The 12,275-nt window shown below is 43.4% G+C and overlaps 1 protein-coding gene across 1 annotated transcript in view; it reads left to right on the plus strand.

The window, feature by feature from the left end:
- Positions 1–12,275, plus strand: part of BRWD1 (bromodomain and WD repeat domain containing 1) — a 73,132-nt gene that overhangs the window by 40,323 nt on the left and 20,534 nt on the right. The window contains 11 exon segments of the mRNA XM_018552683.1: positions 391–591; positions 1,400–1,490; positions 3,693–3,827; positions 4,304–4,368; positions 6,246–6,444; positions 6,526–6,649; positions 7,440–7,543; positions 7,687–7,811; positions 10,457–10,539; positions 11,779–11,890; positions 12,009–12,070. Of these exon segments, the coding sequence (XP_018408185.1) occupies positions 391–591; positions 1,400–1,490; positions 3,693–3,827; positions 4,304–4,368; positions 6,246–6,444; positions 6,526–6,649; positions 7,440–7,543; positions 7,687–7,811; positions 10,457–10,539; positions 11,779–11,890; positions 12,009–12,070 (1,301 nt within the window).

The raw sequence follows: 12,275 nt of genomic DNA on the forward strand, positions 1-12,275 counted from the left end.
AGCAGCCGAAACAGATCCCAACAATTCTGTCTGGATCCACCCAGCTGTGTGAGTGACAGCTGGCTCTGCCTATGTAGAGGCAGAGCCAGCTGTACCCTCCCCCGTCCATTCTGCCAGTCAGCTCTGGAGGATCGGATAGGGGAGGGGGGGATCCCTGCAGGGAGCTGTGAGTGACAGTCACGGCTCTCTGCACGGATAGATCGAGAAGTGAGCGAGCGCCGGTATGTTTTCGCTTACTTCCCGATCTACTGAGCCGACCTGTGGCAGTTCATTGTCACAGGTCGGCTCAGATTATGAGGCTGAGTGAGAATCACTCGCCTCATAATTCTCCTTTTTAATTTGTAGTTTCTGCCATTTACTGTACACAAGATTGTGAGACATGTAATAAAGTTTTCATGGATTTGTAAAATTATTGTTTTTGTATGCAGACCTCGTATCTCCTCCGAATATTGGTCTGAGACGCAGTGGGCAGGTGGAGGGCGTCCGTCAGATGCATCATAATTCACCCCGTAGTCAAATAGCCACTGAAAGAGATCTGTTGGCCTGGAAGAGGAGAGTGGTTGTGCCAGACCTACCCAGTAATATGTTCAGGTATGTGTTCGGAACAATAGTTACATTACTAACAGTAGACATCCCTTTGTGAGATGAGTACTAAGGAGATTTAGGATTTCATTTTTTAACTTGCCATGAAGGCTTCCGGTGCTTTCTTTTATAGAGTGGCAATACCCTCTAAGGCCCCGTTCACACCAGGGCAGTTGCGGATCAGCGTGGTTTCCACGCACATTTTAAAAGGTCAATTTTGGGCGGTTTTAATTGCATTTCAGCGCTGATCACCGCAGTTCCATTGAGATCTATATGGAAGCCACGCTGAACAATGTGGGTAAAAAAGGGTCGGGGAGCATTTGGGGTGGCAGGCGGTTCGAAGCGCGCCAAGCCATGCGGTCGCATGTCAGGTAATAGGGAGCACGGAGGACATTGTCATTTATGGAATCTGTCTAGAAGCTTTTTCAAGCCACCTGTAATGAAAGCAGCCATTCCAGTTTGGTAAAGCTGAGCTCTCCGCTTCAGTAAAGGTGCGGCCTCAGATTTGGTATCCAGCAAGTAATGGAATCGGTCTTTGTGATATTTTGTTGCATGATCGGTTTCTTCTTGAATGAATAAAATTCTAACAGCGGATGTGGTGTTTGTTGGAAAAACTCCACTTGTTTCCCAAATCGAATCTTAAAATTAAATGACATTTTTAAACGACATTTGTCAAGTCTTGGATGGCATAATCGCATGTTCTGAATGTTAGTACTAACATCAGCTTTACCCTCTGTCCTGGTCCTCAGAGCTGCACTCCATGTTTTCCCCTTTAACTATTGTGGCAATATAATGTTTACCATAACCTCTGTTTTAGAATGGATGAAGATTACAGAGTTGCTAGAGGTGAGCAGGAAAAACTTGTTTTTGCGAAGCAGAAAAGGAGGTTCCGAGAGTCTTCTCAGGAGGTGAGGAAAACATTTTCTGTGCACACTGAAAGTATCCGCCAATACAGTACTGTGCAAAATTTTTAGGCAGGTGTGAAAGAATGCTTTCAGAAATTAACGTGTTTTTATTAGAGGTGCACTGAAATGAAAATTTCAAAACCGAAATATAAAAAAAATTAAAACCGAAAATGTTTTTATTTTAACTTTTTTTTTTTCTTCAAATTTTTCAAATTTAATTTTTATTATTTCTAAACTTTTTTTTTTTTTTTTTTTACTTCTAGGGGCTTTGGGGAAATATTGGGGGTCAGACACATGATATTTCCCTTTTAAAAAAGAGATTGAGAACACAAAGTCCTCAATCTTTATTTCTGCAGCCCCTGTTATTAATGAACAGGAATCCTCTATACTGAGCATTTGTAATGTCCCTGTAGCATGTAGGGAACACCTGACTGGATCACAGATGCAGTCAGGGTGCGAGACAGAAATATCCCACTGTAATGCAGTCTAATTGATATGGGTAATGAAAAGTTCATCCAATACGCATCCCCAACCCCCTATGGGTCTCTATTACAGTCTTTGGTGAGCAGGATAGGAGGGTATTACTTCATACCAGTACCTTATACGGCTCAACATACATAGTCCAATACTTAGGGTAACAGTGGGCCACAAGAGAGGTTAAGATGTACTTGCAGTTTGGTTGCTCAGGCTTGCTCTACTTCCAAGGCAATGTGCTTCCTGTGCAGCAGAATGTCATTTAGTTGAATGTGGATGCAGCTTTTCCCACACACGTTTTCTCTCCCAGGTGCTGTTTCGTCAGTCCTTGTCTGAGGTGCTGTGGCAGGCTGTAGGAGAGCACCTCACAGGTTAGGGTACGGCAAGGCTTGCGGGGTCATGCAGCAGGAATTGTTCAGCGTCGTGTCTGAAACAGGACGCCGAACAATTCAAACGCCTCGGCTTGTCTGACAGTCGGGACGAAGTAGGGGCGACTAGACGCCCTGTGATTGGCCAGCGACGGGAAAAGGGAAGGGCAGCTAGACGCCCTGTGGTTGGCCGGCGGCTGGAAGAGGTATGGGCGGCTGGACGCCGCGTGATTGGCCGGCGGCGGACGTTCTCTCCGTCCGCTGCGAGGTGTTTCAGTGTTCCTGTTCATTCATAACATCAGAACATAGTGTATTTACTATATCCAGAATCATGAATGAACAGGAGGTGATGTAGATCTCTCCCATTCATTCATAATTGAGGATATAGTAACCATACTCTGCCCTCAATTATTTACAAACACTTAGCGATCACTGAGTGTTTGCACTCATCTTCTTCCTGACACGCTGTTACAGCAGGCTGAGCGAGAGGAGCTCAGCCTGCTGTGACAGCACTGGCTGTCTCCGCCCACACATCGCTCTGCCGATCTGTGATAGGAGGCTGAGAGGTGTGGGAGGAGAGATGCCGGCCGCTCACAGCGCTCTCCTCCCGCAGCCCTCGGCCGGCTGCCACAGTTTCTTTCCTCCCCGCTGGAACACAGAGCAGGGCCCAGTGGGGAGGAAAGAATGGATGCACCGCTGTATCGGCCAGAACATGGCACTTTCGGCATGCTGCCTAAAGTGCAATTTTCGGCCGATATGTTTCGGCGACCGATATATCGGTGCATCCCTAGTTTTTATCAATTAACAAAATGGAAAGTAAAAACAGAAGAGAAATCCAAATCAATATTTGGTGTGACCCCCCCTCCCTTTGCCATCAGAACAGCATCTATTCTAGGTACACTTGCACACAGTTCTTGAAGGAAATCGGCAGGTTGGTTCTTCCAAACATCTTGGAGAACTAACCACAGATCTTCTATGGATCTTGGCTGCCTCAAATCCTTCTTTCTTTTTATATAATCTCAGCTCAGGCTCGATCCCTTCCTGCCCGCCACCATCTTATATCTGCCCTTTGGCAGGGCATGGGACCGGGTTACTGGGGCCTGACTTGGTGGCCAAGCTGCACAGTGATTTTCTACTCACCAATGAGAGTGTCTTCACTGGCCACTGAGACACCGTTATTGAATACTGGAGTAAAGTGAAATGAAATTGAAAAGAGGTAGAGGAGAAACTTTCTGGGTAATACACTTGAAAAATTAACACAGGTGTACTTTAAAGTGATAATGATAGACATGGATGCCTTGCATTTCTAATGACATACTGGTCCCAGTATTTTTAGTTTTCTGTTCTCTGTGACTTTATTCAGAGTTCCTACTGTGCCCGTAATCTAAGGATTCGAAAGAAGATAGTGTCTCGCAAAAGACCACTGCGTCGTGAGGTAGAAGAATTCATAGAATTCTCTTGTGAGGAGAAAGAAGAGACCCTGTCTTCTGCGAATGAGGTAAGTGAACTGTGCTGAAAGTGGACCTTTTCAAAGCTTTGCAAATCTGCATGAACACATTTCTCTATCGTCCGTTGATGGTCACAGCTCTGAAGAAGTCTGAGACGTAGGGTTATGCTGCTGCCTGCAGGAGAAATTAACACTAGAAAAACAAAAACGCCTGCCACTTTAACCTCTTGCCGTCCGCCCGTAGTAAAAAAACGGACGGACGGCACTGCTACATCTGCAGGTTGCCGTCTCCAGACGGCAATTTTTTTCTGCTCGCGCGCGCCCCCTAGCGGGCACGCACGGGCAAACCCCTCCCACCTGCCAGTTTCCCTTGGTGTCCTCAGGAGAATGGATATCTTTTCTCTTCTGCTTTATTATTTTTGTTTATTTTGTTTTTAAATGTCCTTGCTACACTGTGTTGGCTGAGTGATATTACCACATGTAGATGTCCATCATTTTTAAACACTTTAATGGTTTCTCTAACGTAGACAGAAAATCAAGCTGCAAATTCAACGGATACTCCCAGTGATGATGAGGACTGGGGAAATACAAGGTACAGTCTTGTTTTTAATGTCATGTGGGAATGTTTATGGCATTATGGGATTTACACATACTTAAGAGAACTATGGGGTAAGTGTTTTTCCCCATAGTTCTCTTAAGGGTCACGGGAGAACATATACTAGCACCCTCCCGTGACCCAAAGCTTAGTATATAGCGAGCTACTGAGACCGCTGCAGCCCGGAACAGATCCCGTCATTACTGTCGAGGTCCACCCAGCTGCGTGATTGACAGCTGGCTCTGCCTATCTAGAGGCAGAGCCAGCTGTTACCCGCCCCCTCCCCTGTCCGTTCCTCCAGTCAGCGCTGGAGGAGCGGGGATGGGGGGAATCCCTGCAGGGAGCAGTGACTGACAGTCACCACTCTCTGCAAGGACATGATCGAGAAGTGAGCGAGCGACGGTATGTGTTCTCTCCCTTCCCGATCTATTGAGCTGACGTTTGACAGTTTCATTGTCACACGTCGGCTCGTCTATGAGGATGAGATGATGCTTTTTCATGCAGATTTGAGTGCGATCTATAGACTTTTTTTGTGGTTGCAGAATAAGGCTGATGTAGAAAAATAGCTTTACCCCTGCCATAGATCATATAGGTGAATTTTTTTCTTTTTATTGGAAAATGGCAATCATACATTATTTTTTTTAAAAGGTTTTTGCTGTTTAAGTAGTCTATTTACACCTTTCCATTTTAATCCAGCAAAATTAATGTGAAAGTGATTTTAAGGACATGTTCACACTATAATTTGACCTGCCTCAGTTGTTTTCTATGTGCCTTGCTCACACCACAGTATTTTGGTGAGTTTCTCTGCATTGTGTAAAAATGCAGTGATGCTGAACTTTTTTTTTTCCAACTCTCCTCGCCTCACCTCATGTCTCTGCAGTGCATAGAGATAATTGAAATGTCTTTTAAATGGTGCCTTGTGTTAAGAATGCAAGGCATCGCCGTACACAACGGACATCAATCTGCACAACAAAATAGGCTGCTTGGCTTGTAGGCTGGTGTGAAGAAGCCTTAAATGAGCGATTATGGGTTGTGGACAATGCTGCGTGTTGCCTGGCAGTGCCACGTACATGCGTAGAGTGCTAAGCAGGCTGTGGTAAAGCAGCATTGTACTAATCATATAAAGATACAAACGCTTGTGTGCATTGCTAATTATGGATCCTGAATGCCGTTGCATCTGTGTAATTGCCTTTTCATCTCACGGGTAAGGGAGGGAATTCCAACTGCTGTTCTAGTGGCCACTCAAACACATATAAAAGGCTTTATACACTTATAAGTAACTTTCCAGATATCTATTTTCCTGTTCATGCCCCTCATGCTATTTATAGTGGACCTGAACCCAAAAAGTGAAGATTTGTCATTTTTATAGGGACATTAGCAATCCTATGCCTGTGCCTAGGCACTTTTGTTTTGTAGACTTATAGTTGTATATCTGCAGTATGAGATTATCAAAAGACATTGCTGCCTCTGCTACTAGTCCGCCAGATTTGGAGTGAGGTTTGTTGATGGTACTACTGTGCTGCTCACTGTTCTCCTTGCTGGAGAGCACTTGCAGTGCAAGAATCTCCCTGCTTCATTAATCTTGGGGATGTGTTCTTCCTCCACCTCTTCTGTTGCTTTTTGAAAATTACCCTACCTGTCATCAAGGGGGGCAGCTCTAGCATCAGTAGGCAGGCCTGCTTCACTACCAAGATGGCCGCCTCTACACAGAGACTGTGTGGAGCAAGGCTAGGTTACAGTAATGGATAAAAGACCAGCTTCAGGGATACTATAGAAAGTCATAGTGGCCAGGCCATCCTTTTGCCTTTGGGCACAGCTTCCACTGTATGGGTATTCTTTAAGCTGTTTTTTTTTTTACCTTTCCTCGGCTGTAGTGGCTCCTCCAGTAAGTACTCTGATTGGACAGCAAATGCTGGAATTCACCTGCACCCTCCTAGCAGAGTTTCTATGAGGCAAAGAGCTAGACAATGTGTGATCAGTTCTGAGGATGAGAGCTCTGCAGAAGAGAAATCTACAGAGGAGAAGGCTTCCCCCCCGAGAAAGAGATCATCTGAACCTGGGAGTCAGAATGGGGTATGCTGCATGCTGGACTCCCCCACCCAGCCAGTGTTACACCATCTTATGTCTGACGTTTTTACTCTTTTTATTTTCTAGCCTGCAGCAGACTCTCAGAGGGTTCCTGTAAACGGAGAGGCATCGAATTGGCACCCTCCCGTCTGGATCACAGATACATATCCTCGAAGATCCCCTTTTGTCCCACAGATGGGAGATGAGGTGAGTTAAAATGAGGGAAAGGACCTTTGTCAGCATTTCTGGGGATTCATTTTCTCAGAGGCTTTTATAAGCTTGTAGTGTCAGCTGATTGGTTGGCTAGGTTGGCTATACTAACAATTCTACCAACAAGTTGGTGTTCTCTGAATTGCCTGGTGTCATCCAGTAAGGCAGCATTTACCACATGCTGGTGGGGATAGTTGTAGTTCTTTGTTCTAAGAAAACCCCAAGACTTGCAGGAGGAAGTGAGGCCTTCGTGTTACCCAGGGGCATGGGAAAGCAAAACGGAAATTAATTTCCAGGTATCCTTTCAAAAGTGTTTGTTTTTCATTGTCATGTCAATATGAAGTATTGCATATAACTAGAAGTAAAATTTCCAGCAAACAGTTGGAGTTTCTTGTCTCCTTTTCACGTTTTGGCAAGCTAGTCATAATGTCTCAAACCTATTATTGAAGAAATATGAGCTTTAGCAAGTCATTTTCTGAACATGCTGGTTGCCTGGCTGTTATGCTTACCCATTAGTTTCAGCATTTTCATTGGACCTAGAATAGGTATGTTGATTGGGGACCTCCCACCTCTCTACCTCCCCCAGAGCAGAGTTGCAGGCTTTTAGATTGCTCTTTGTAGTTTTTTTTTCCCCGAGGGGGCTGAATTGCACATCTGAGAGTCTGTTTTTAAATGTTCCATAATCCATCTTAAGGCCGCCCAATGACATTTTAAGACCGGTTGGGACTTGTGCTGTCAATTTAGTTAATGTATGGCTATGTTTTGTTTTGCATTGATGTGTTAACAGGTAGTTTACTTCCGACAAGGTCACGAAGCGTATATTAATGCAGTTGGAAGAAGTAATCTCAGTATCTTAAGCTCCTTGAAAGAGCCATGGAAAAAATGTGTACTTAGGGTAAGTTCACCCTTTCTTTTTTTTCTGTAATTTGGGGCAGGGGGATGTCCTATTGTATGTCAGAGGAACATTATAACAAGACGTCTTTGTGTAGACATTGTCTTCTCGGTCTTGAGTTCCTAATATATTATGTTTTCGACCAGGACCAGGAATTGGTGAAAATTGTTGGGATCCGATATGAAATTGGACCTCCCACTTTGTGCTGTCTTAAACTTGCCTTGATAGACCACGTTAGTGGAAAACTCATGGAACAATCCTTCTCTCTCAAGTATGTTTGTTTTCTATTTGATTTAATTGATTAATTTGTAACTAAATCACTACTTACATCTGCTTAACACTTCCTCAAGTTTATACATTGGTGAGAGTCATAATAGATGATTTTTCAATTTGTAGGCCTAGACACTTTTCAGCTTTTCAAATAATCCCTTGGTAGCGGATACAGTAATACCTCGGTTCATTTAAAACATTTTTTTTTTAACATTATTGCAGATTTAATAGTAAATGAACATTTAAATGTGTCACAGGCTTCATGCGTGTTTCCATTAATCCTGTTTGTACAAAAACTATACCATAAAAAGTGTTTTATTTTCTAAACCGTTTATACAGAAAAAGCAAGAACCACTGTTTTACACAAACATAACCAAGGAGGAAATGGGTTCCATTTGAAAACAATTTTCTCTTCCCAAATATTTTAATGTGCAGACTATGAAATTGCACAAGATTAATCCACCAAGTCTCTAAGAAGGGCTCCCCCAAAAAATGACACGATACCTCCAACTGTAATCACATGGGCTTTTCAATTTCTAGGCGTTTCATTCTTCCAAATAAGGACTGATAGAGTTCAGTTCTAGCCTCATCATTCATTGTGCTGTGGCCAATGGGAGCCATGAAGCTCGCCAGTTTGCTATGGACATGATACTAGGGATGCACAGATACTTTTCGAGTACCAGTGCAGATACTTGGCATTTTCATGAGAACTACCAGGGTTGCAGCTGGGACCTGGCTCTGGCTCTCCACCACTGTCCTGAAATCATTAGTCTGTATTGATTTAGAAAAACTGTCACATGACAATAAACAAAAATGTATTCGTACTTTTAAGTACTCGGCAAGTACCAGTACTCGCAAAACTGGTATCTGTGCATCCCTTTATATTTATAAAAACAAAATCGTACAATTAAACAGAGATGTACAAATCCCGGGAGCTCCGTGTGCTCCTTACAGATGACAGCTGCCTCCTAATTTTTAAATTTTTCTCTAGTGTAGTCTTGGAGCTCAAAAGTATCGGTACATGTATTCGTACTTGTGCCGAGTACTGTACTTGGTATCTGTGCAACCCTACATGATACCTCACTTTTCTCCCTTTGCTTGCTTTGGTATCTACTTACTTATCTACTTTACCTCGGTTCATGAACGCTTCTGTTCGCGAACAATTCAGTTCGCGAACAGTAAGTTCAGCAAAATGTTGCTTCTGTTCGCGAACTCCAAATCGGGTGACGAACATGACCGCGGCCATCTTCCCTGCTCTGACACGTGGTTGTGGCTTCCTCCAGTCAAGATTGCGGTGGCAGACAGACCTGTGCACACTTGCTGTGAAGCTTTTTTGTGTGCTTTTTAGCACATACAGTACTGTACAGTATTATTCAATCCAGCATAGCTCCAAAGAAAGTGCAGAGCAGACATGGTGGTAAAAAAGTGCAGAGCGGTAATGAATTTACATATGGTTCAGAACGGATTAACTTCATTTACATTGAACCCTATGGGAAAATCTGATTCTGTTCGTGACCAAAATCTGTTCGCGACCACATTCGTAGGGTCAGAACGGATTAACCTTATTTACATTGAACTTTATGAGACAATTTGATTTCGGTTTGCGACCAGAATCGTGGAACGAATTAAGTTCATGAACCGAGGTACCACTTTACTTTCCTGAAAACTTATGACAGGCACTGTGCTCTATCTACGGTCTCCTTTATATCCCTAGGCCAGATCAGTGGAACGACTTTGAACATACAAATGCTCAGATTGGTTGTGCGTGTGGCGCACACCCAGTGAGCCATGAACCTAAATTTTATTGCAACAATGTATATCTGTAATTTTAAAAATAAAAAATCTCCTTCCACGTAAAAAATCAAAAAATTCCTTCGGTTTGTAACCCTAACATCATATGATATATGTTAGGTTTACTTTTTTAATTGACTTTTTTTCACTGTATTTGCCAACATTTGTTATCTAGCACATCCTCTGCAGATGCCAAAATATTTAAAGGAGCAAAAATGTTGCCCATGTCTCACACTGCTTGATAAAAATGTAGCTCCTCTGCTCCAGGTCAGCTGAAGTCTTGGAGTGACTGTCTTTTGAGAGTTACATTTTAATCATTGTAACTTTTAAAGCGGACCTTTACACTCACAAAAATCAGATTGTACCAATGCATCCCTCTATGTATGATGATTTATAATAACATAGACATGTCAGGTGTAAAATGCTGTGATTTTGAAACACACTTGCAGAGCATTCACTTCCTGCTTTGAAAGTGCAAAGTTGCTTTGGTTTGCCAAAGCAATGCACACTGGGATTGCCTTGTCATCAGCAGAGCATTGCTGGGAAATCTCATCTGTAATCTCATGACATCTCAGGGAAAGGCATTTTCCTCCCCTGAGATGATGTGCATGGTCACATGTCTAGTCACATATGCCAGAAACCCAGGAAGTAAAAGGAGAGCTAGTATTCTGCCCTTAGTAAACATGGCCACGGTCAGAAGACTTGTCAAGAAAAGAGAAATACGTCATGCAAAGAATACAAAGCTGGCAATTGTCTATAAGGATGTGTTTGTAGATTGTCATTACTAAACATTTCTAAATGTGTGTTGTTGTTTTAAAGATAACGGTAAAGGTCCACTTTAATTTCTTTACCTAGATATCATGACATGCCAGATGTGATAGACTTCCTTGTACTGCGACAGTTCTATGATCATGCTCGGCGTACAAACTGGCAGGCTGGTAAGTGCTTTGGTTTCATAATTGAATCTAGTGACACTTTGTATTATTTTGGTGCTTGTCTTCATTTTAGGGGCCATCTTGTGTGAGCTATATTCTTGCTGTTTAACTGCCTCCGGGCCGGCCGTAGTAAAAACACGGCCGGCCAGGAGCTCTCTAGATCTGAGCGGGCGTCTTCAGACGTCTGCTCAGACACGCCCCTTGCGCGCGCGAGCGGGAAATGGCCGCAATTTAAAAACGGGCAGCGATGCCCGTTAATATACATGCGATCCGCCTGTATCGCTTGTATTTAGCGACGATCGGTGCGGCCGCCCCCTTCCTCTGCTGTCCCCCCCGCCATTGTCCCGATGATCCCGGGCTCCGCTGTGCCCGGTGCGAGCCCGGGATCAGCATGTCGCCTGTGACACGGGAGCAGAGAGAGCTCGGTACACGAGCTCCCTCCGGTCCCCTCTCCTCTGAAAGAATGCGGAAGTGTTGTATAATACATCACTTCCGCATTCTTGTGTCACTCTCCAGCTTCAGAAGCTGGAAAGAAGCTGATGGAGCAGATCTCTGCTTCATCAGCTTCTTTTGGGGGGTCCTAGGTGACATTAGGGGTCTTGGAGACCCCTGATGTCTCCATAAAGAGGACCTGTCACATATTTTGATGACGGAATAAACGTCAGTCAAAGTATCGCAGCGCTGAATACTGAAAAATGGCTTGGCCAGGAAGGGGGTCTAAACACCTGGTCTTGAAGTGGTTAAAGATGTTCCAAGTAGACGTGCACACTATTCTGTATTGCTGCTTGATCAGCAAGCAACAGCAGATTTCTTTTTTCTTGTTGTAAAAATGTGGAAAAGAATATCTTAGTCTTATTAAATGAGAACTTTTTTTTTAACGATTTCAAATGCTGATTACATCACTTACAATGGATGCTGCTTCTTGATTTTTTAAAAGTACATTTTCCTGGGGTCCATTGAGGAACACAAGTCACGCACCTCTGCCTTTAAAAAAAAACAAACCATGCACTTTTTTGTTGTTATAGTGTGTTATGTAGCCCATTCAAACTAAAGGACTCTAACACAATGTGCGAAGTAAAGCATGTCAATTCACTTTGTGTTGATGCACCGTGTACACCGAGCCCAATGGGGTTTGTGTGTGTGGTGCACAGTGTAGAGTCTGTAGAAGCCACAAATGGCACTTCAGCCCACTTCTCAAATCCTTCTATGACAATGATGGAGGGATTTTCCCAACTCCTTTAGGTGACCGGTTCCGTTCTATAATTGACAATGCCTGGTGGTTTGGAACAGTGTTGAGTCAAGAACCGCACCAGCCTGAATATCCAGACAGCCTTTTCCAGTGCTATTCTGTGAAGTAAGTAGTTTCTTTTCCCTGTGTGCTTTCATTAGACATTTTACCAACTTATAAAATTTATGTCCCATGCAAATTAAACGTATGTGGTGTTCTTTAAACCTTTATTTCTTTTTAATAGGTGGGATAATGCAGAAATTGAGAGGCTGAGCCCTTGGGATATGGACATCATTCCTGAAGATAGTATGTCTTTTAATGTTACACTTCTGTCACATGAAGTAAATTGTATGAACATTGTACTTATTCAGGAATGGAATGTAAAGTGTAGACCATCTCTGCGTAAAGCATGCTTTAAATTTGCAGTCTCCATTGCAAGCTTGTGTGATAGAACAAGAGAGGACAGAGCATTGTTACCCTTTAACATGGAGTGTCTGAGCATGGTGCAACT

Source organism: Nanorana parkeri, unplaced genomic scaffold (assembly GCF_000935625.1).
Source record: "Nanorana parkeri isolate BGI_ZX_2015 unplaced genomic scaffold, ASM93562v1 scaffold95, whole genome shotgun sequence".
Taxonomy (NCBI): Eukaryota; Metazoa; Chordata; class Amphibia; order Anura; family Dicroglossidae; genus Nanorana; species Nanorana parkeri.